This window comes from Lagenorhynchus albirostris, chromosome 2, assembly GCF_949774975.1.
Source record: "Lagenorhynchus albirostris chromosome 2, mLagAlb1.1, whole genome shotgun sequence".
Taxonomy (NCBI): domain Eukaryota; kingdom Metazoa; phylum Chordata; class Mammalia; order Artiodactyla; family Delphinidae; genus Lagenorhynchus; species Lagenorhynchus albirostris.
Genome location: NC_083096.1, coordinates 161,197,571 through 161,221,243, shown reverse-complemented (window position 1 = coordinate 161,221,243; position 23,673 = coordinate 161,197,571). Strand labels below are relative to the sequence as shown.

At 46.7% G+C, this 23,673-nt stretch overlaps 1 protein-coding gene across 1 annotated transcript in view; it reads right to left on the bottom strand.

Annotated features, from left to right (window-relative positions):
* Positions 1–788: 788 nt before the first annotated feature.
* Positions 789–23,673, bottom strand: part of SPOCD1 (SPOC domain containing 1) — a 28,488-nt gene continuing 5,603 nt past the window's right edge. The window contains 15 exon segments of the mRNA XM_060141951.1: positions 789–1,586; positions 2,501–2,687; positions 2,977–3,066; positions 3,606–3,755; positions 4,058–4,209; positions 4,439–4,571; positions 6,454–6,579; positions 8,230–8,346; positions 8,454–8,613; positions 9,357–9,447; positions 9,770–9,830; positions 9,938–10,026; positions 10,085–10,160; positions 10,490–10,666; positions 11,666–11,707. Of these exon segments, the coding sequence (XP_059997934.1) occupies positions 919–1,586; positions 2,501–2,687; positions 2,977–3,066; positions 3,606–3,755; positions 4,058–4,209; positions 4,439–4,571; positions 6,454–6,579; positions 8,230–8,346; positions 8,454–8,613; positions 9,357–9,447; positions 9,770–9,830; positions 9,938–10,026; positions 10,085–10,160; positions 10,490–10,666; positions 11,666–11,707 (2,319 nt within the window). The 3' untranslated portion in view covers positions 789–918.

Genomic DNA, 23,673 nt, shown 5'->3' with positions numbered 1-23,673 from the left:
GCTCACTCCAGGCCCCAGGCAAAGCAGCACCATCCTGCCCTGTAACACCAGCCTCCAACCCCATCCTGAATGTCCACCCCCACCCACCAGGCCAAGGCCCTTGGCTTTCTCCAGTATCAGTCCCCAGGAGCTGGCAAGAGGAACAGAGAGGAGACATCCTATTTGGACCTCCCAACTTCCTCAACAGAGACCCACACAGACATATGGTCACAGGCATGCACACACACAGCGACCCTCAGATACACACAGAGACGCGTAGGGATTACGGCGGCAACCCCCAACTCTCAAAAAGTCTTGGTAACTGAAAAATTTTAAATCCTCAAATTTAATCTAAATTTAAATTTAGATTTAAATTTAAATCTCTCAAAAAGTCTTGGTAACTGAAAAATTTTAAATCCATTGCAACTTGCTCTCCTTTTCCTCTCTAACAATCTCTAAGTGTCTATGCCCCTTCAAAAGCCTCGTTTTTCTCTCTCCCCCCAACCTAGTGCTGCCTTCTCTCCCATCACTTCTTCCACCCAGTTCAAAATACTTGCAAAATGCTTCCAGAGCCCACCATGGCAACAGCTGAACCCTGGCACACACTGATGGTTAAGGACCTCAGACAAGCAGCTGACAAGGCTGCCCCCCCATCCCTAACACTTTAGCTCTGCTATATCTGTGCACAGAAACTCCCAGACACACCCACGTCAACCCACACGTGGCCAGGCCCAGGGTCCCTCCTGTCCAGCCAGCAGATGCAGTCTCAACTTTGCCAAATTCTTTATTAAACCAAAAATTAACACCAAGCAAACTGCAGAACAGGAAATTCAAACAGCTAACCATCCCCTTCCTCTGCCCCTGTTGCTCTTTCTGGAGCACCTCAGGGTTCAGCACTGGTTAGGGAATTAAAGCCCCTCTTTTGGTGGGTAATGAGGGTCAGGTCTCTGCAGGAAGGGGACACTCAGAGCCGGCTCCATCTGTAGACCCCAAAGAGGAGTCAAGGGATGGGCCAGGGGGCTCTGGAGCTGCAGGGGACTGGCAGAGGAGGCCAAGAATCCCAGCGGCTGCAGGAGGCTGGGCAGGAGGTCGGGGAAGTTGCTCCTGGCCTAGGGACCTCAGTGAGTCTTGGAACTGCTGGCTCATGGCCACCAGGGATTTGAGATGCTGAAGCAGGGCTTGGCGGGGACAGGAAGCCCGGTGGAGGTGCTGGTCATGGCCAGCTGGTGAAGCTGAATAGGGATGCCAGGACTGGTGCCAGCCTGGGTTTGGACGCCGTTGCCCTCGCCCAGGACCCTGCCAGGTCTCAGGCTCTCCCCACAGTCTCCCCCTGCCTCTGGCAGTCCTCTGCCAAGCACAGATTCCCCTTGGGGCCAGGCTGCCTTTGCCCTGGCCTTGCTGCAGGGCACCCACCGGGGGAGGGGATCCCTTCAGGGCCACGGCTGGCCCTGTGGCCTCTGGCTGGTGGCATCTCATCTCTGCTTTTCTGTTGAAGGAGAGCATTTTGCGAACCTTCCCCCACAAGGGGCTGAACTCTGCTGTGGCCAGAAGCCCTGCCTTGGGGAGCAGCACAGCCAGCAACAGGCTTGCGTGAGTGGCTTCCAGGCCTGGAGAAAGAGGAGGAAAGAGACCAAAGGCTTGGACGGAGAGAACTCACAGCCCCCAGAAGCTGCATTCTGGCTGTGGCAAGAGGTCTGGAGGTTAGACCCCAAGAAGAGCTTTCCAGTAGTGAGATGGGGCCCATGAGATGCTAGGAAAGTTAAGTAGGAGGGTGTAAGATTTGCTCTCACAGTGTGTGAAAGGGTTCACCTGGCTGAGACTGGGGCATGGATGGTTTAATCTCAAGGCTGTATGATTCATTCTACCACACTGTCCCCAGGACAGGCAGCCCAGAAAGATCAAACACTACTCAGCAACAGGTACAGTCTTCCCCTTGATACCCCCTCCAGCCCCCTCCCATGCTTTCCTGGATCCACACCCTGGAGGCTATCCAGGCACAAAAGCCAAGCTTGGCCCAGGATAGCTGTGGTGAAAACATCTCTCCTTCCTCTTTTATGTAGGTCCTAATTTCAGCCAGTTGGTGGTTCCTGCCTCTTCTGCTATGCTGCGGTCAAATGTGACTGGTGAGTTTCTCATCAAGGTGCCTGATTGGAGAGACTGTATGTGTGTTGGTTAGCAGGCCAGTTTCTGCTACTGACTGGCTGTGACTCTGGACACTTGCTTTCTCCCTACCTCAGTTTCCTCATCTATGAAGTGAAAAAATTAACAGCACCATCCTGAAGGGGTTATTTTGAGGACTAACTGAATTAATATAAGTGAAGCTTTCAGAATGGTGCCTGGCACATAGTAAACAATATACAAGTCTGAGCTCTTCTTGTTTTTGTTCTCACGTTTGCCCATCTCAGAAGTTCCCTTCTGAGATGTGTCTGCCTCCATGGAGACAGGGGTGACTGTGTCTACAACGTCTGTCTGGTCACCAAGTGAGGGGAGACAGGGCCTGGGATGGGCATTGGGCACTCACCTGGGCCTCCAAGAGGGCGCAGCCTGGAGGGCAGGGGCTGGAAGGCAGGCAGGGGCAGCAGGACCACCCCCACCTGTTCCACAGCTGCCAGGCCGTGGCACTGCTTGTTGTTGAGGTAGGAATAAAGCAGGTGGCAATTTTGGGTGTCCCGAGAGCCCTGTGGGCACAGTCTGACCACGCAGATGTCCTGAGGTTGCAGGAAGAAGAGCAGGTTTAGGAACAGTCATTCTCTGCTCCTGTGAACACCCCTGGTCTCATCTGAACCTCTGAGAACCCTGTGAGGAAGGGTGGCCCCATTTTCCAGAGGTGGAAACAGAGGGACTTGCCCAGGGTCACACAGTGAGTCTGCAGTCACAGTGGGAACTGGACCCGGATATCTTAAACCAGGCCTCTGCTCCAGAGCTGGAGTGAAAGAAAGCTCAGGGCTGGGGATATGGTGCTAGGAGGAGAGGTGGTGCCCAAGGGTGGGTGGTTACCTTGGCCTCGGCTGGGCAGATGCTGGCCAGAAAGTCCCAGACAGCACTGGGGGGGATGCAGCCTGCAGAGCGGATCACCTGGGGCAGGGCCTGGGGACAGGTACGAGGCCAGTCAGCCTCCCAGCTTCCCGCCCACTTTAGGCAGACTCAATACTGGCTACCCGGAAGCCACAGCCTGTGGCCAAGAGGATTGACAGGCAGTGTATCAGGAGCCCCAGTGGCTGCTGGAAAGCCCTAACTACCCCTGGAGGCCTACAGCCTGTCCTGGCCAATCTCCTCCACTTCTCAGGAGCCCCTCACGCCCTCCTCTAACCCCCTACCCTCATCCAACACTTGGCTGATCGTTCACTCACTCAACAATAACTCCTAAAACCCTACTCTGGGCCAGGATGCACCAGACCCTTTTCCTGGGTCCTTCCTGCTTTATGCCTTGGGTTATAGGGAGTCCTTTGCCCATGTGTCTCTGCACGAGTGGGGCTGCATTTAGCCTAGCACAGGGCCAAGCACAGAGAGGGAGCCAAAGACTTGTTTCAGAAGGAGTGAGTGGGTGAATGAATGAACGGGGGTGTGTGTAGCTGACTGGGCTGGTCAGTGTGCAAGGGAGTCTTCGGCGAGCTGGGCAGGAGTACCCGGATGAGACAAAAGCTGTGCCCCGAGACCAGCTGGGCCTTGACCCGGAACTGCTTAATGGAGAACATGTCCAGAGACCCCTCCCAGGGCGGCTGGCTGGGCAGGGCTTTTGTGGACCCAGCAGGCATCTGGAGCCTAGAGGGAGGGACAGAGAGAACAGGGCCAGATGAACAGGTCACCAGGGCTTCCCCGGCAGCTACTTAGTTTTTGGAGAAGGTCCTGTGTCTCCACTGTGGGTGCTGGAACACTGGTCCAAACATGGCCTTATGTGGTAGAGACCAGTAGGCAGGGATGATTAGTTCCATTGCACAGATGGGGAAACCGAGGCCCACACAAGAGGCAGGATTTGCCTAAGGCCATATGGAAAAACCCAGCCTGTGTCTGCTGCCCTAGCAGGTGGCCTCCCCCACCCACCCTGCCAGTTGCCCACCTCCTTGCCCACTGCCCCATACCTGTCCTTGGGCTCCGTGGGAGGCTTCTCCTTGGTTTGGGGCATCTCTGCAGAGGACATAGGGACCAGGCTTGGGGCTCTCTGGAAAGCATCATCCCCCATCCTCCTGGTGGCTATGAAGGAGGCTGGCCGCTCATACAAGGGCTTCCAGTCTGCAAAGAGCAGAGGCAGGAGCTGAAAAGGGGGCCGGCAGCTAGGCTGAAGCCAGCCCAGGGCATTAGAAACGGAGTTTGAACCAGGTCCTTTTTGAGGTGACCTGGAACACAGGTACCCCCGCCCCACCACCTTCTCCCCAAGCCATGAATCCCTGTTGCCGCTGAACCCCACACTCAGCCCCAGCCTACCCACCACCCCTGTGCCCCTCCTGGGTCTCCCTCCCACCCATGCAGATGCGGCAGCTGGGGTCTAGGAAGTGGTGCTTGTGCTGCTCTGTGGTGTCCTCGTGCTGCTCCGTGGTGCCCCTCGACGTGGCAGGCAGGGCCAGTGGGCCGCAGTCTATGGACACCATGGGTTCCTGGGAGGCAAAGGAGGAGAGAGGGGTGGGCCGGGAAGGCGGCTGGGGAGGTCAGCAGCCCTCCATGAGTAGGGGGCCCTCAGGGCTGTGGTTTTATTTTTCTAAATAATATATTCTTTAATTACAAAGGTATCGTGAACTTGTTACAGAAAATTTAGAAAATATAGAAAATTTGAAAATTAAAAAAAAAAATCCCCCCTTGTCCCACCACTTAGAAACAACCGTTGCTACTCCGGGTGTTCCTTTATAATAGTTTATCTATACACAGAGTTTCGGGGGTCCTTTTGTGGTTCATGTGTCCATGAAGCACAGCAAAGGTATCTGCCGTGTTATACCGTCCCTGTAGACATTGCACTGATGGGGTGGGCTGGAGTGTACGCATCAACTCTGCTGCTAGACAATCAGGTAGTTCCCAGGCTTTCACTGTAACAGATAACACTGAGGACATCCTTATGCTGAAAGTATTTTTCTAGACTTTCAATTATCTCCTTAGGACGAGTTCTCAGAAGCAGACGACAGAACTGGGGAGAATGAGCGTTTTTAAGAACCTTGAAGCCCAATGCCAAATCACCCTTTCTTCCTCGTAATAGAAACAGCTTTAAACACACAACAAACATTGATTGCTTCAGGAAGATTTGAAAAGATCTTGAAACTTTCACTCTTGCCTTAAAACCACCTCCAGAGCAGTGACAAGGCACAGGCTTTGGAGTCAGAGAGCCTGGGTTCCAGTCTCCCCCACTGCCAACTAAGTGACCTTGGGCAAACGGTTTCAGGTGCCTCACCCAGAAACAGGCATCACCCATCTCGTAGGTTATATCGTGAGGTTTGAATGAGGCGTTGTTTGTAAAAGTGGCACATAGTAGGTGTTCAGTCGGAGGAAATGTTGCTATTCTGTGTTATCTTCCCCTCCCCTACTCTGCCGCCCGCTCTCTCTTCCCTCTCTCTCTGGCTCCTCCCCCTATATTTACATTCAATTTACTCAGGGAATACAGGTTGGTTTGGGTTGGGGAGCAGCCACGCCCTCTTAGGGCTCCTCTCCGCACAGCCAGGAGGTCTGCTTGTTGGCCTGGATACTGGTGAGGGACAGCAGGGATTTTTGTCGGTCAAGGTCACTGCCATTTCCCCAGCGAACGAACGTGGCTCAAGGGACCCTGCGCTCCCCCATCCCGGACACACAGCTGATTAGACCGGGGTGAACATCTGACCCACGGGACGCCCAACCAAAGCCGGAGCAGCCTTCTCCTGAGAGCGACTGAAGTGAGCCAAGGGGGCGCTCTGATTGGCTGCAGGAGGCTGAGGGGATGGGTTCACTGATTCGAGGGCTGCTGAGCCATCCTGTTGAGCCATGTGCAAGGAGGAGGGGCCAAGGGGGAGGAAGAAGCAGGATGGACAGGAGGATGGGGCAGGTCCCCCACAAAGAAAAGGACACTCCGCACAGGCTGCTCTGGACTCCAGGTGGTGCCCTGCCGGCGCATCCCTAAGTCCTTCTGCTGAATAGAGCAAGTCTGCTCCTTACATCCGAAAAGTCGCTGCCTCAAACAGCGTGTCCCTCCTGCTTCCCAACCTGGGATCTGGTCGGAATGCCTGAGGTTGGGGGGAACTGTGGAGACAGGACTCACTACTACTCACACGAGGTGCCTTGAGGTTAGGCCAAAAGGAGGGGCAGCAGCGCTGAGAAGGTGCGGACAGGCCCGGTGCCGGCGTTTGTCTCACCCCGTGCTCACCCAGACCCTGTGCGGCCACCGTCATGCCCCTATCTACGATGAAGACCGTGGGCCTCAGCGTAGTCAGATGACTTGCCCAAGGCCACACAGCTGGTGAGGTGAGGGGTGGGATCCGAGGGCACAGGCCCTGCCTGGCACCACGTCAGGCTCCCACTTACCACCAGATCCTCCAGGGTCAGCGTCTGGTCCATGTCCCGCAGGATCTCGACTTCCCCCTTGTGGGTCAGTTTGGAGGCCGGGAGGCTGCACGGCTCCTTCTGCAGCTGCGCAATGATCTCCAGGCTCTGAGGGGCGGAGCAGCCCCAGCTCAGCCAGGGTTGGAGGACTTTGGCCACCAAGAGCCCAAGTGCTCCCTTGAAGCCCCTCCGCTGTGGCCCCTTCCATGCCAGCCCTTTCCCTTCCTCCACGTCTCTGCTTCTGCCAGTCCCTCACCTGGAGACCCCCCACCATCCGCCTTACTTCTCCATTTTCCACTCATTCACCCTCCAACTCAAACCCGGCCTCCCCCAGGAAGCCTTCTTGAACTTCGCCTTCTCGCACGAGTCAAATCTGCCCGACTGTATCCCACCCACCCTCTGCCCTGGGAAGAGTGTGGGGTAGTCGAAAGAGCACAGGCGCTAGAGCACCAGCTGTCATTAATAAAGGCCCACAAGATGGTGTGGCCCTGGGCAAGCCCTTCATTGCTCTAAGCCTTAGTTGATCTGTTCTCTAGAAATGAAATTAAGAGCATCATATTAAACAGCTTATGTTGAGTGTTTAGCCTGGAGCCTGGCTCACAGTAAACGCTACTTGTGATTCTTATTGCTGATCAGTGTCATCCTACCTGAAACGATTCCTGAAAGCCTGTCTCTTTCTTTCTAACAACCCCGGGAGGACAGAAGCCCTGTCCTCCCAGCAGGGTTGGCTTTGCGGGCATGGGCTCCATGCAGTAGCCCAGGGCCCTGTGCCTAGAAGGGCCCCATGCTAAATACTGCCATCATCTTGAAATTTTTTTTTTTTTTTTTCTTGGCCGCGCTGCCCGCATGAGAGATTTTAGTTCCCCGACCAGGAATCGAACAAGTGCCCCCTGCAGTGGAAGCACAGAGTCTTAACCACTGGGAAGTCCCTGAAATTCTTAATCGTTGAACAAAGCACCCGCATTTTCATTCTGCACTGGCTCCACAATTTACATAGCTGGTCCTGGTCGCCCACAGTGCCCAGACAGAAGCTCAGAGTGGACAGATGCTCCTAACGGATTCCAGTTATTAATTCTAACCAGCCCAGTGTCTGTCAGAATAAGGGCCTTATTGCCCTAGCCCATACCACAGGCCCTGCTCCCTCGGTCAGTCCCTTTCTCACTGGGGCACCAACAAACATTATGCAAGCATCTCCTGAAGCTGGCTCAGTGCCCACACCTCCCCTGCCCCTGTGCAGTTCCCCCTGGGTGTATGGGGGTGTATCTGTGAACTGCTGGAGGCTGTGGGGTTCCTCGCTCAGCCTGGGGCACTAGGAAGACTTCCAGCCTTTTCTGGAACTTCTGGGGCTGGACTGGAGCAGGGTCATCACACTGGGTCTGTGCCCCATGGATGGCGGATGACAATCCTGGATTCCAGACTCTGCGCCAACATCCCCAGTCCCCCCACCCCCCCAGCCCAGCTCCATAGAAAAGCAAGTGGAAGACAACACCCCCGTTGGTGTCACCTCTCTACTGAGCTCTCCATCTCCAACCCCCTTCATTTCTGCCTCTTTTCCCTTCTTTTTTGGTGGGGAGAGTCTCTCTGACTCTCTCCCTGTCTGCCCGATCTTTCTGTTCCCTCATTTCTGTTTCTGTCTGTCCTGTGCTCCCCTGTCTCATCACCTTCCTCCTCACTCTTTGTCTGTCTCTCCCGCTCCATCCTCGGGCCTCCCCCTCCCCAAACCCCTTCTCCATGTCCTGACTTGACCCAACAGCTCACCCTCTTTTCCTCCTGGTCCCGCCAGCGGGCCAGCTCTTGGGGGGCCAGCTGGACCGAGCTCATCCGCACCAGGCCGTGGGGGCTGACATCTCCGTGAACCACTTTGAGAAACAGGTCCTGCAGGGGCAGGGGCTGCACCACACCGCTTGGAGAGCCCCACCCAACATCCTGCCAGGGCTTCCCACCTCTGAGGGGGACCCAGCCTAGCCCAGAGCCCCACTCACCGGGTTCCTGGGGTCCCGCAGGTTGAACAGCAGGCTGCGGTACTTGTTCTTGTAGCGGCCGTCGGTGGCTTGTGTCAGGTCGAAGAGGGCTGCCTCGATGCCGGCAGCGATGCCCTCCACGGCCTCCTCACTCAGCGCCAGGTCTGGGCGCTCCTGAAGGCTGTGGGGCACAAGGGCAGGGCCAGGGCACCGAGCCCGAGAGGGAGACATGGGTGGAGAGCAGGGTCTGGGCCAACTCTGGTTTCTATTCTGAACATTTTCCTACATGAGCCCATTTATTCTCCCCCCAACTCCGTGAAGAAGAGGTATTATCATTCTCCACTTACAGATGGGGTGACTGAGGCTCACAGAGGATAAGGGGCTTGCCTGAGGCCACACAATGAGTAGAAAAGTAAGATCGGATTGCTCAGCCCCTGCTCTATCCCTGGCCAGTAAACCGGGGTACGGAGGGAGGGGAGGAAGCCTGGTGGGGGGAGGGCAAGGCATTGGTCAGGGGAGGGGATGGAGCCCTGGCCTTGGATGTAACCCTGAATCTGCTACTGACTTGCTGTGTGACCTTTGCAAAACCCTGTCCTCTCTGGGCCTTGGTCTCACCATTAGTAAAATGACAGTTCTGTGCTCAGATCTCTGAGAGTCTCACTGTGTCTGAAAGCATTTGCTGTGGGCGACATCCACGAGGACCTGAGCAGACACTGAGAGCTGCAGCGGCTTAATGAGAAAGCACAACCCTGAAGCCAGAGAGACCCAGGTTCAAACGTGCGGGCAAATGACGTCACAGGATAAAATGGGGTTAGTCGTACACACAGAAGCCCTTAGAACACGGCACAGCTCTGGGAGGTGGTGTGTGTGAAGGCAGCCCTTCAGGATGTCCTGGATGTCAGGGAACGTGGAACAAGGCCTTACCGACTCCACAGCGCCTCCCGCATGGCACGGACCACAGTGCCCCGTACCCCAATATCCAGGGATAGCTTCTCCTGTTGGGGCTGAAGCTGAGCTGTGGGGAAACAGAGTCTCTGGCGCCCAGTGGATGCTCAGGGGCAAGGGGAGGGGGTGACTCAATGCTGAGGGGCTTAGGCAGGCAAGGCAAGGGTCCCACCCTCAGAGACCCAGGGCGTCTAGGATGTCTGTCTGGGAGCCGAGTCCAGGCAGCCAGCGGTCCCCACCCCATTGGGGAAGGACTACAGGCTGATTGCGGGTGGGAGAGGAGAGGAGTCTTCGCAGGGGCTGGGGCCCAGAGCTGGGTGGGAGCCCCCTGCGTGCTCAGCAGTCCCTAGAAGACAGACGGCTGCTGAGGGGCACCCTCCACGGCCCCTCACCTGAGTCCTCTCCCCGCACCTGCTCCCCAGGCTCCTCCTCTTCAGCCTCCACTGGGCCACACTGTAGGGGAGGGGTGAGGACCCGAGGCCTTGTCCCCGGGTGCAGCCTCCCAGCCCCAGGGGGACCCTGCTTCCCCAGTCACCTCCCCAGTCCCACATTCCCCCTACCCGTGCTCCAGGGAGGGATGCCGCGTGGCCAGGGCAGAAGCACTCACCCCCGGACACTCTGCACCAGCCTCCTGAACGGGAACCCCCTCCTGCAACAGAATGAGCATGTGGAGAAGAAGGTGGAGCCCCTGGGCAGAAAGGAATGACTCCTCGGATGGTGGAAGGGGTCAGAGAGGCCACCAGAGCCCCATGCTGTCCCCCCTGAGGGAGGTGGCTAGAGGATCTTGGGATGGCAGGACATGAGGGGTGGCCAGGAACAAAGGCCAACAACTGCTCTCTCCCCAAATGCATGGAGGCCCAGCCCCTCCCTTCCTCCTCTGCTCCGGTCAAGCTCCTGAACTCTGCAGTGCAGGAGAAGGAATGCACAGACCACCGCCCGGGGGCGGCCAGCCAGCAGAGGTCTAACTCTGCCTCTGGCTTTTACGTTCTGTGTGACCATGTGCAAGTCACGGCGTCTCTCTGGGCTGCAGCACCATCTCTGCGAATCAGGTGTGCATGTGCCTCTCCCAACAGGATGAAGAGACCTGCCAGTGTAAAGAACATCTTCTGTACCTGGCACCCCGTGGGGCCCCGGGCCATGGGCCTTTCCTTCAATCTGGGCCTCTGGACAGGTGAGGCTGAGTTGACCTCCATCATGTCCTCCAGAACCTCCAGCTTCGGAGGCAGGAGCCCCCCTGCCTGGCCGTAGCCGATGGCCCCCAGGAGGTGGATCACTGCCCCAGAACCAACCTGCCAGGGGAGAAGAGCCCTTCAGAGCACTAACCTCACCTGCAATTGTTTACTGTCCTCGCTCTTCCCCGCTGAACTGTAAGCTCCGTGAGGACAGGGAGCATGTACGTCTTAGCCCCCATTGTATTCCTAATGCCCAGAAAAGGCTGGCACAGAGGAGGGCTCTATAAATGTTTGCTGACTGCCTGGCCTCCATCCCAGGAGAGAAGCCTGTCTTCATTCCCATCCTCTCGGCTTCCCCTCTCACTCCCAGCCACGTTCAGAGTTACCTGGACCCTGTACTGAGACCCTTCTCACCCTTCTGACCAGAGATACATCTTACCAGGGAGCCATATCCTGTTCTGAACCCACCTTCTCTTCCTCAAAGCTCTGTCATGCCCCTTTTCCAGGGTCACTGACTTGCCTTTTGCCCTGAAACAGCCACGTGGCGAACACGTCCAACACCCCTTCTGAAAGCCTGCTGATCACCCCTCTATTGCCCCTGAGAGGAAGCCCCTTCATGACCATTTCAAGATGCAGAGTGGTTCTGGGTCTTCTAATGAGCTATAGAATCTCTCCTGCTCCCCTTTTTGCATTGGCTGCCAGGAAGCTTAGTATTAACTTTAAGCCTAGACGTTGTACCTTTCCAGGATTGGGGGGTGGGGTGTTGTAACAAGATTTCCCCTTCTCCTCCCCCTTTTCTTGCTTTCTTTAGACTTTAACCCATTTGAGTGTGTTTTGATTCTTTTAATTTATTACAAACCACAGGGAATTGTTTTGAAAGTAGATGGGTCTAAAAAGTAATCCTTGAATGAATGATCATGAATGGTCAGGTTCCAAGGTTTGGGGGAAAACAGAGGTCTGAGATTCACGTCATAGGAAGCGGGGAGTACTAGGAAGCTCCGGAGGAGGGCAGGCTGGGGCAGGGGGCTGGGATCGTCTCTGGGGAGGACCCCTCCCACCCCACCACACCTCAGGAGAGAGAGAAAAAACAGCAGTAATAAAAAGGAAAAAACCTACGTAATACACATGCTTCACCCCATGGGCCATTTTCATTGCCTCCTCGGAGAGAAAGAAGAAACAGACATTAGAATTCAGAGGACCCAGTGACCCCACTGCAGGGAATTCACAAGAAAATACACACAAAGGTGAAAGATGTACATTCAGTGTTCACTGGGTTGGCATTTATAACAACAACAAAAAAATTGGGTACAATCCAGTGTCCATCAAAAGGGTAATGGTTAATAAATAGTTACATATCATACTACGGATTCTAAGTGGCCATTAAAAAGAGTGAGTAGTAATAAAAAACTACCATTCATCAAGGGCTTATAAAGCAGCTGACCCTGGAAGAAGCATGTCATACATGATCTTATTAAGGTCTCAGAACAACACTAGGAACTATGTACTATTTCCATCCCCATTTTACAGATGAGGAAACTGAGGCTCAGAGAGGCTCTGAAAAGTCCCATAGCTACTAAGTGACAGAGGCTCTGAAAAGTCCCATAGCTACTAAGTAACTAGAACCTAGTTCTGTCTGACTCCGAAGCCCAGGCATTTAACTGCTGGGCTATGTGGAAAGCACTGAGAGATATGGTAAGATTCATGGAAAGATGTCAAGCTGTATTGTTTGGAGAAAAAGAAAGAAATAGGTTACGGAGCAGTATGTGTTGCATAAACCCATTTATGTAAATATATATTTATAGATGCATAATAGAAGTTATCTCTGGGGAATGAAATTCCAGGGGGATTTTCACTTTCTACTTGTAGACACTTGTGTATTTATGTTACTCAGAATGAGCATGTGTCTCTTTTATAAGCACAAACATACTTTTTAAATTAAAAGACAAGTTCAGAACAATGTGTGTAGTGTGCTACCATTTGCTTTAAAAAGAGAAAGATTTTTTCATTGTATTTGCTTGAATCTGCATGAAATATCTCTGGAAGTATCCACAAGAACTGGATATCAGAGGCTTCCAATAGGAAAGGGACTGGGAGTTGGGAGGGAGACTTTTCACTTTTTTTTTTTTTTTTTTTAACCATGGGAATGAATCAGCCTTTCAAAAAAGTAAATTGAGATGGGGGGGAGGGGGTGGCAGAGAGAAAACAAGGGACATCTGGGAGGGAAAACAGGAAAGAGATTAAGAATAGTCCTTCACAGTTTCAAACCTTTTGACTGGCCCCTGTTCTCAGGGGTCCACATACCAGTGTTATGAGGTTCCCAAACAACAGGCAGCAGAATCAGACCAGCAAAGGCTTTAGATACTGGACTTATCAGACAAGAATACAACATATTTATGTATGATATATTTAAAGAAATAAAAGGCAATGTCGAACATATGAGTGAAGGGCAAAAATATGTATTAAAAATATTATATATATATATATACTCTGAAGGGCAGATTTGGTTGGGCACAAAACACGACTTCTGGAAATAAAAATATGATAATAATAACTATTAAAATTTAAAAGTCAATATATAGGTTTAATAGCATATTAGACACAGCTGAAATAAGCTAGTGAACTAGAAAATAGACTTAAAGAAATTATACAAAATATTTACAACACAGAGACCGTGAAACACAATCAAAGAGACACAAAGGCTAGAGCGAAAGGACTAATATCACTCTGGAACTAAAGTTCCAGAAAGAGAGAGGAGAGAATTGAGCAGAGGGAGTATTTGAAGATAGACAGCTAAGAATTTTCTAGACTTGTTACAGGACGACAATTTACAGATTCAAAAAGCTCAGTGAATTTCAAAAAGTTTAAATGAAAGTAAATCCACACCTAGACACATCATAGTGAAACTGCTCCACACCAATGATAAGGAGATCCTGGGCTTCCCTGGTGGAGCAGTGGTTAAGAATCCGCCTGCCAATGCAGGGGATACTGGTTCGAGCCCTGGTCCAGGAAGATCCCACATGCCGCGGAGCAACTAAGCCCGTGTCCACAACTACTGAGCCTGCCCTCTACAGCCCGCGAGCCACAACTACTGAAGCCCGCACACCTAGAGCCCATGCTCCACAACAAGAGAAGCCACTGCAATGAGAAGCCCGCGCACTGCAACGAAGAGTAGCCCCTGCTCACCGCAACTAGAGAAAGCCCGCGTGCAGCAACGAAGACCCAACACAGCCAAAAATAATAAATAAAATAAATTTATTTTTTAAAAAAAGGAGATCCTAAAAGCATTGAGAGGGGGAAAAAAAATCTAACACTTTAATAGCACTGAAAATGTGCTACCACTGTTCTGAATGCTTTCCTTGTTAGTTCACTTAATCCTCATCACAACCCTGCGAGTTAGGTACTGGTACCATTATTGCCCCCATTTTACAGAAGAGGAAATTGAGGCACAGAGAGGTTAATCAGCTTGCCCAGTGTCATACAGCTAGTAAACCAAAGATCTAAGATTTAAATCCTGGCAGTCTGATTCCAGAGGCCACACCTTTAACCGCTAACGCTGTAATGCCTGCCTCTCACAAAAAGACATTCTACCTACAAAGGAATGGTAGTTAGACTAACAGCTAACTTGTCAATAGTAATATGGAAGCAAAACATAGTAGAATAATATTTTCAATATGCTTAAGGAAAATATCAATTGTGCACCCACACAAAATATTTTTTGAGAATGAAGATAAAATAAAGATATTATAAATTATTTACAAAACAGAAATAGACTCACAGACATAGAAAATAAAGTTATGGTTACCAAAGGGGATAGCGGGGGTGGGGAAGGATAAATTAGGAGTTGGGGATTTACATATACCCACTACTACATATAAAATAGATAAACAATAAGGACCTACTGGGTAACTCAGGGAACTATATTCAGTGTCTTGTAATAACCTATAATGGAAAAGAAACTGAAAAAGAACAGATTCAGTGAACTGAGTCACTTTGCTGTACACCTGAAATATTGTAAATTATACTTCAATTTTAAAAATGGTTTAAAATAAAAAATAAAGATATCATAGAGAAAACCAAGAGAGTTATTGTTTTTCTTGATAATTTTATTTTTCTCAATAAACAAAATGTTAAAGGATGAACTTGAGGCAGAAGGAAGGAAAAATGATCCCAGATATAAAAGCTGAGATGTAGAGAGGAATTCTGAGCAAAGAAAATGATAACTATGTTGTTAAATCTAAACGAACACTGATTATATGAAACTATAATATTTGTGTAATTTGTGGGATTAAAAAAATAACTTAGGACCAACTTACTAGATAACAACAGCACATAAATTGGGAAGGTGCATGCTTGGAACTAAAGCACTCCCAGATCATCGTATTACTTCAGAGGAAGATAAAAACAGTAACTTCCTTTATACTTTGATAGGTCAGGTATTTGTGTTAACATTTTTACAACAGCCACCAAAAGAATACAAACAGGGCATAGAGGGATAAAAAGGAATAAGAAAAAGTAATCAATCTAAAAGGAGGTAATAAAAGGGAGAAAGTGTATAAGAAAATGCAGGATATATGCAAAGCAGAAAATAAGACAGTAGGAATAGAGTCAAATAAATCATAACTACAACAAATGTAAATGGACTAATATTTCAGATTAATGCAAAAATTATCAGAACTTTAAAGAAAGGAAATCCAATTATAAGACACTTATAAAACCTATTTATGAAACACAACAATGCAAAAAGGTTAAGAGAAAAAAATGGAGTAATATGTGAGTGGGCAAATACTAACCAAAATAAAGTTTTGTAGCTACACGAGTCTCAGACAAAACGAACTTTAAGGCAAAAAATAATTAGAGGCAAAGACCTCATTACATAAAGATTAGCAATTTCACCAGAAAGCTATAACAACTCTAAATGTATAAGCGTCTAATAACATAATCTCAAAAAACATAAAGTAAAAATTGACAAAGCTATGAGGAAAAAGACAAAACCACCACTGTAGCATGAAATTTTAATGTATTTCTCTAACTACTGCGAAATCTAGCTGACAAAATAATCAGTAAGGATAAAAAAGATTGAATGAAAACAATGAAGAAGCTTAATCTGTGTACATATATAGAACACTGTTCTTAATATACACATTATTTTCAAGTATACATGTAACATACATGAAAATTAAGCACAACCTGAGCCATAAAGCAAATATCAACAAATTTCAAAAGACTAGTATTTTTTAGACCAACACTGCCCAATTAATTACAAATGTGAGCCATAGGTGTATTTTTAAGTTTTCTAGCCACATTAAAAAAGGTACAAAGAAACAAGTGAAATTCATTTTATATTTTACTTAACTCAAAACATCCAAAATATTATCATTTTAACTTGTAATCAATAAAAAACATTATTAATGAAATTTTAATTTCTTTTTTTCAGTGACTAAGTCACTGAAATCCTGTATGTATTTTACACTTACAGTACATCTCAATTTGGACTGGCCAGCTTTCTTTTTTTTTTGCCGTGCCACGCAGCATGTGGGATCTTAGTTCCCAGGGATTGAACCCACGCCCCCTGCATTGGAAGCACGGCATCTTAACCACTGGACCACCAGGGAAGTCCCCTGGCCAACTTTCAAGTACTCAGTAGACACAAGTGTATAGTGGCTACCACATCAGATGACTCAGATAAAGATCACTTTCTCAGACCATAATATGATTAAGTTAAAAAGCAATAACAAAAAGAAAAACATAGAGAAAGAAAGTAAAGAAAGAAACTCATATGAATGGAAATTAAGAAATACACTTCTAAATAACACATAGGCCAGGGACTTCCCTGGTAATCCAGTGGTAAAGAATCCACCTTCCAATGCAGGGAACGTGGGTTTGATCCTTGGTTGGGGAACTAAGATCCCACAGCCGAGGGGCAACTAAGCCCATGTGCCACAACTACTGAGCTTGCGCACCTCAACTAGGGAGAAGCCCATGTGCCACAAGGAAAGATCCCACATGCCTCAATGAAGATCCCGTGTGCCAAAACTAAGACCCGATGCAGCCAAAAAATAAATAAAATAAATAAATAACACATAGGCCAAAGGAAAAATTGTAATAAAAGTTATGAAATACTGAGAATTGAATGATAATAAGAAAGACATATATTAGAGTGTGCGGATGGAACTAACATCATCATTAGAGGTTCCTTTAGAACTTTAAATGACTATTAGAAAGGAAAAAGATAGAAAATTAATGAACTAAGCATCATTCTTAAAATATTATAAAAATAAGAGAATAAATGGAAAGAAAGATGATACTGAAAACAAACATATAGTGGAGAGGAGCCACAAAACCAAAAATCAGGTCTTTGAAAAGACTAAAGAAAAAAACAATTCTCTGCCTAAGGAAAAGAGGGAAAGGACAACAAGACAATATTTAGAATGAGTAATCATGAGTGCACAGGTATTAAAAAGATAGGAGGCTATTGTGCAATACTTTATGCCAATATGCAAGTAGATCTGAAAACTCAGATTAAATGGATACAATTCTAGAAAAATGTAACTTACCAAAATTGACTCAAGGAAAAAATTTTTTAAACTGAATAAATCTATAAGCACAGAATTAATTGAATCAGTAGGGAAGGAATCATCTTCCCTAAAGAAAACACCAGTCGAGACTTCTTTTTTTTAACCAGTGATGCTACCGAAATGTTCAAAGAACAAATAATTCCAACTTTATACAAATTACTGCAGCAAATGGAAAAAGGGAAAACGCTCTACAATTCATTCTATGAGGTTGCAAAACTGAATACCAAAATACACTATAAGAATAAATCATTTCAGGCCAGTTAACTCATCAACAGAAATACAAAATTTCCAAACCAAATATTATCAACATGAATTCAGAAAACATAAAAAAGATATAACATGATCAATTTGGGGTTTATTCCAGAAATGCAAGATTGACTTAATATTTTAAAAACCCAACTCATTAAATTAACATTAGTAAGAGAATAAAAATCATATTATATCAAAAAATGCAGAAAATATACTTCTTAAAATGTACTGTCCATTCAGAATAACAAGCAAATCAGGAATAGAAGGGAGCTTCCTTAACTTGATAAAGTATCTATATAAAAACACAGCAAACATCACACTCATGGTGAAATGATGACCACATTCCCTTTGAAATCCAGAACAAGACAAAGTTCCCTGTTACCCTATTACTACTTCTATTCAATATTATACTAAAGGTCTTAGCTAGCACAGTAAGGAAAGGGGGTGGGGGAGATGTAAGAATTGGAAAGGAAATAACAAAACTCTCATTATTTGCAGGTTATATGACTACCTACATAGAAAGCAAAAAAAAATCCTAATAGGTAAATTATATAAATTAATAAAAGATTTCTGCAAAATCAATTGCATGTTATATACCATCAATAGTTAGAAACAGCAATTTTTAAAAGTTACCATTTTATAATACATAAAAACATAAAGAAATAAAATCAGACCGTATGTGCTTTCTGATGGAAAGACCACACCACTACCTAAAAAGTAGTTGGCCCCAAAACTTTGAATCCAAATCTAATCAAAGCTCCAGGTTTAACCACCAGTTCACAAAAAATACAGAAGACAGAGGAACAGGTTGCACTATAACCACAGCGATGCAATAAGCTACGGGAAAAACAACCTAGTTTCTTCAAAAATGACTGCAAGAAAAACAAGATTGGAAACAGACCTATACGTTAAAAGAGGCTTACAAGGCATATCAACTGCAACATGTAGATTTTACTTAAATCCTGACTTTAAAAAGACAAAGTATAAAAATAAATTATCATCTTTATGAAACTATTGGAAATTTGGATATTAAACAAATATTTGATATTAAGGAATTATGGTCAACCTTTAGAGAAAATAATGCGTGGTTGCTAGAGTTGGGTGATGAGTACAAGACATTTCATTCCAGGCGCTGGTAATTTTTTTCTGTGAAGAGCCAGAGAGAAAATATTTTAGGCTTGATGGCTATACAGTCTCCATTGCAATCACTCAACTCTGCCACTGAGGTAGGAAATCAGCCATGGACAATTTGTTAACAAATAGTTGTGCCTGTGCTCCGATAAAACTTTATTTACTAAACCAGCTGAGGTGACCAAAGCGTGGGTGATAACTTGCCAACTCCTGCTTAAAATTCAATCTACTTTTACATATATTTGAAATTTTCCATAACAAAATATTATATATAGATACCGTATTTAGGAATAAATCTGAAAAAGATATGCAAGACTTTTATATGCAAGAACGTATAAAACTTTATTGAAAAACAATAAAGATGATCAAAATAAATGGAGGAATATACTATGTTCATCGATTGGAAGACTCAATATTGTAAAAATGTTAGTTCTGCTTAAAATGATTTACAGGTACAGTATATTTCCCATTAAGATCTCAACAGGTTTTTTCAAGTGTGGAAATTGACAAGCTGATTGTAATATTTATGTGAAGGAGGAAAAAAGTAAGAGTAAAGATCCTCCTGAAAATAACAAAATTGGGAGACTTTTCTTGCTAGATATCAAGAAGTATTAATAATTAATTTAAATTATATATTATAATTAATTCATTATTAATTATAATTAATATAAAATATATGCATAAGGAAAGAAATTTTAAACAAGATGAGCATAGGGAGAACAAAACCAATCCCACATATATGGAGACTTGATTTATGACAGGGCTGGCATTGCATATAACTGGAGAAGGACAGAATTTTCAGCAAATGGTGTTGAAACAATTGGGTATCCATATAAAAAAGTGATATACCCCATATCACTCACAAAATCAATTCCAGGCAAATTATAGACCTAAGTGTGAAAGGAAACACAACACTACATAGAAGAATATCTTCATGACCTTGAGATAGGAAAGAGATTCCTTAAAAAGATTATACCTATTAGGATACATATAAATTAGGATACATTAAACTTAAGAATTTCTCCAGCAATTCTACCTCTTTTTAATTCCAATTCAATTCAACTTCCACTTCTGGGTACAGACACAAAAGAACTGAAAGCAGGGACTTGGATATCTGTATACCAATGTTCACAGCAGCATTATTTACAATGGCTAAAAGGTTGGAAATAACCTAAATGTCCATTAACAGATGAATGGATAAACAATATGTGGTAAAGGCATACAATGGAATATTATTCAGCCTTAAAAAGGAATGAAATTCTGACGCATGCTACAACATGAACCTTGGAGACATTATGCTAAGTGAAATAAGTCAGTCACAAAAGGACAAATATTGTACAATTTCAATTATATGAGGTACCAAGAATAGTCAAATTCATAGAAACAGAAAGTAGAATAGTGGTTATCAAAGGCTGGGAGAAGGGGAGAATGGGGAGTTATTGCTTAATGGGTACAGAATTTCTATTTGGGAAGATGAAAAAGTTCTGGAGATGGATGGTGGTGATGACTGCACAACAACGTGAATGTACTTAATGTCACTGAACTGTACGCTTAAACATGGTTTAAAAGGTATATTTTATGTGATGTATATTTTACCGCAATAAAACAATTTTTAATAATTAAGAATTTCTACCCATCAACAGACACCATAAGGAAAGCAAAATATGAACCACACTTTGGGAGAATATATTTGCAAAACATATAGCTGACAACGGAAGAGTATCTAGAATACGTAACGAACTCCTACAGATCAGTAAGGAAAAGTTAAAACCAAAAATTTTTTTTGGCAAGACTTAACCAGAAGTGACCAGAATGCATGCAAAGATTCTTCTTAGTAATAGGGAAATGAAAATTAAAACAACATTGAGACACCATAGCGTATCTCTATTTTGGCAAAAATTGAAGTCTGATAATATCAAGTGTTTGTAAAGATGTGGAGCTACTGGAATTTTGCACTGCTGGTGGGAGTACAAACTATTTTCAGCCATTTTAGAAAATATCTGGCACTGTTTAAGTTGAATATGTGTATACCCTATAACCCAGCAATTCCACTCCCAGGAATATTCCATGGAGCCACTCTTGCCCACATGTACCAAGAAACATACAAAACTGTTCATCATAGCAGCACCACATGTAATAGCAAAAAACTGCAAACAACCCAAATGTCCACGTGGAGTCAAGGAATAAATAAATTGTGGTATATTCGTGCAATAGGATACTTACTGCCAATACTTAGGATATGTGTGAACTTGGGAAAGTTACTTAACCTCTCTGTGCCTCAGTTTTCTCATCAGTAAAATGGGGATAATACAAGTATCAACCTCATAGTGTTAATGCAAAGATCATTATCATTATTCAAGGCTCTTAGAACAGCGCCTGGGACTCAGCAAGCTCTCTCTATAAACTCTGATGTTGTTAAGTTTCCTTGGCTCCTGCCCCTGAGAGAGTCTCTCCCGGTACCTGACCAGACTTCAGTCTCTCCAATTCCCTTTAAGCAATGTTGTCTTCGATGATCTTTCCCACCTTCCTTCTCCCCTCTTGACCCCACCCCACCTACTGCTCTGCTCCTGCAATGCTCCAAGCTGCTCCCTGTCTCTGTACTTTTGCATGTGCTCTGCGCTCTTCCTAGTATGCCCTTCCTACCTTCTCTGCCTGCTGCACACCCACTTCCTTTGCCCAGATCCAGCTCCCACAGCCCCCTCCTGTGCCCTACCCTACCTCCAAGCCCTCCCACACACCCCTCCCTAGGGAAGACTCAGTTGCTCTCTGGGTATCCAGAATCTGCTAGATGTCAATCTGAATCTCAACTCTGGTTACTTGTTTGTCTCCCCACACTGGACTTTGAGATCCTGGAGGAGCACTCCCTGTTTGCTGAACAAATAAAGCCCCATAAAAATCTAAATCCCTTAGCCAGGCCTTTAGCATCCTGGCTCAGTGCACAGAGTGGAACTGAACAGGCCTGGATTCAAATCCTGACTCCACTGCTTACTTATTGCACGACCTTGAGTGAGTCACTTAGCTTCTCGGAATCCCAGTTTTCTTAATCAGCAAAACAAGGGTATTAACACTGACTTTTCACGCTATTGTGAGGATTAAACATGAGATGATGACCTATGTGAAGCTCCTGGTATACAGTAAGCACTTAAGAGCTATTCTTAGGCTGTCCATCTGCTGGAGACATGCTCCTCCCTCTCACAACTCCTGATGCTTCGTAGCTGCAGACGGGGTACCTGAGCGTGGGAGCCTAGGTGGGGCCGGAGGAGCTGTGTGCCTCCCGAGCTGTGACAGGCAGAACAGGGGACACTGCCAGAGCTGCCCTCCCCACGTCCCCGCTGTCCCATCCGCTGAGTGGCTCCAGACCTAACTGACCCCCGTGGGGATCAGATAGAGAAGAAAATGGCGCTTCAACCAACTTCCCCACCCCCCTCTAAGAGTCTCTATCTCACACCAAAAGAATACAACACAGCCAGCCTCTCATACCAGATTCCCAGCAGTTCTGGGGCCCAGCTGATTCCCACATTTCATAGAGGAGGCAAGAAGATTCAGAGAAGAGACATCTCTCGTCTAAAGTCGCTCCGTTGTAAGAAGCAAAGCCTGACCATGAACCTGTCTATCTGCCCCTGACACGAGCCAAGCTGCCTCCAGGAGAAGGTGCCAGGGCCCTCAAAGGGGATGCAGATCAGCTGGGCACTATGCCCATGCTTGCCCACGCCCCACTCAGCCCTGTCCTCAACCACCTGCCCGTCCCTGTCACAGCCCAGCCTCAATTCTTCTCCTTCAGCTGGCACCAGTTGCCGTGGCAACAGGTTGTTTGGGAAGCTGTGGAATGATGGGGCTGTGCCGCAGAGTCAACGATGGGGCCTGGAGGAGACAGCAGCTGTGGGCTGCTTCCAGTCAAGGTGGGCAGGAACCTGGCTCCACCACCAAGCTCAAATACCCCCTCAAAACACTGCAGACCCAGCAATTCCAATTCCGGGCATCTGGCCCAAATAAATAATCTGAAATGGGGAGAAGCCAGATGCACAGGAGTGTTCACCCCGGCAGTCCTTAAAGCAGGACAAAATCGTATACATCAATAACAGGCAACATTTTTTAGTTTCTTCTTGTACTAGGCACTATGCTAAATACTGAACACACATATGTGTCATCTCGTTTGCTCCTCACACCTCCCTATGAGGTAAGTACTTTTAATACCCCCATTTTGCAGATGAGGAAATTATACTCAGAAAGGTGAGGCCGCTTGCCTAGGTCACATTCAGAGAGTGGCAAAGCCAGGACTGAATGCCTATCTGTCAGCCTCTGAGCTTTGTGCTCTTAACTTACATGACAGTGGTCGGAAATGAGAAGAGGAAGACCCAGCCCATCCTCTGGTCCTGGCAGTGCCTGTAGACCGCTATGATGCAGGGTTCAGGAAAAGCACAGATTTGCAAAATTGTATGTGCCAACTGGGAAACACCTTCGAATACTAAAGCACTTGAAAATTAAAGTGTAAGTCCCAGAACAATGAGGCATGGCATGAACCTACTTATATATAAAAAGGTGCCTTCAATATACGGATGTTCATATATGTACAGGAGTTATAAAAAGGAGACTGGAAGGATGCTAATCATTAACAGCAGACAAAGGGCAATTGGGCCGGGAGGTATTAAACAGGATTTCCTCACTCTGTGTTAACAAATTCATTGTAAAACAATTTTTTTTAATACCTAAAAAATCAAGTTATAAATTGTGACATGGGGCTTCCCTGGTGGCACAGTAGTTAAGAATCTGCCTGCCAATGCAAGGGACATGGCTTCAAGCCCTGGCCCGAGAAGATCCCACATGCTGTGGAGCAACTAAGCCTGTGCACCACAGCTACTGATCCCACGTGCCACAACAACTGAAGCCCGCACATATAGAGCCCGTGCTCCGCAACGAGAGAAGCCACGAAAATGAGAAGCCTGTGCACCACAATGAAGAGTAGCCCCTGCTCACCACAACTAGAGAAAGCCCACGCACAGCAACGAAGACCCAATACAGCCAAAAATAAAAACAAATAAATTAATTAATTAAAAAAAATAAATTGTGACATGCATGATCCCCTTTCTAGGCAAAGAAAAGACTTATATGCATAGGAAAAAAATGGAAGAAAGGACATATATCAAAATGTCAACAGGATGGAACAGGATA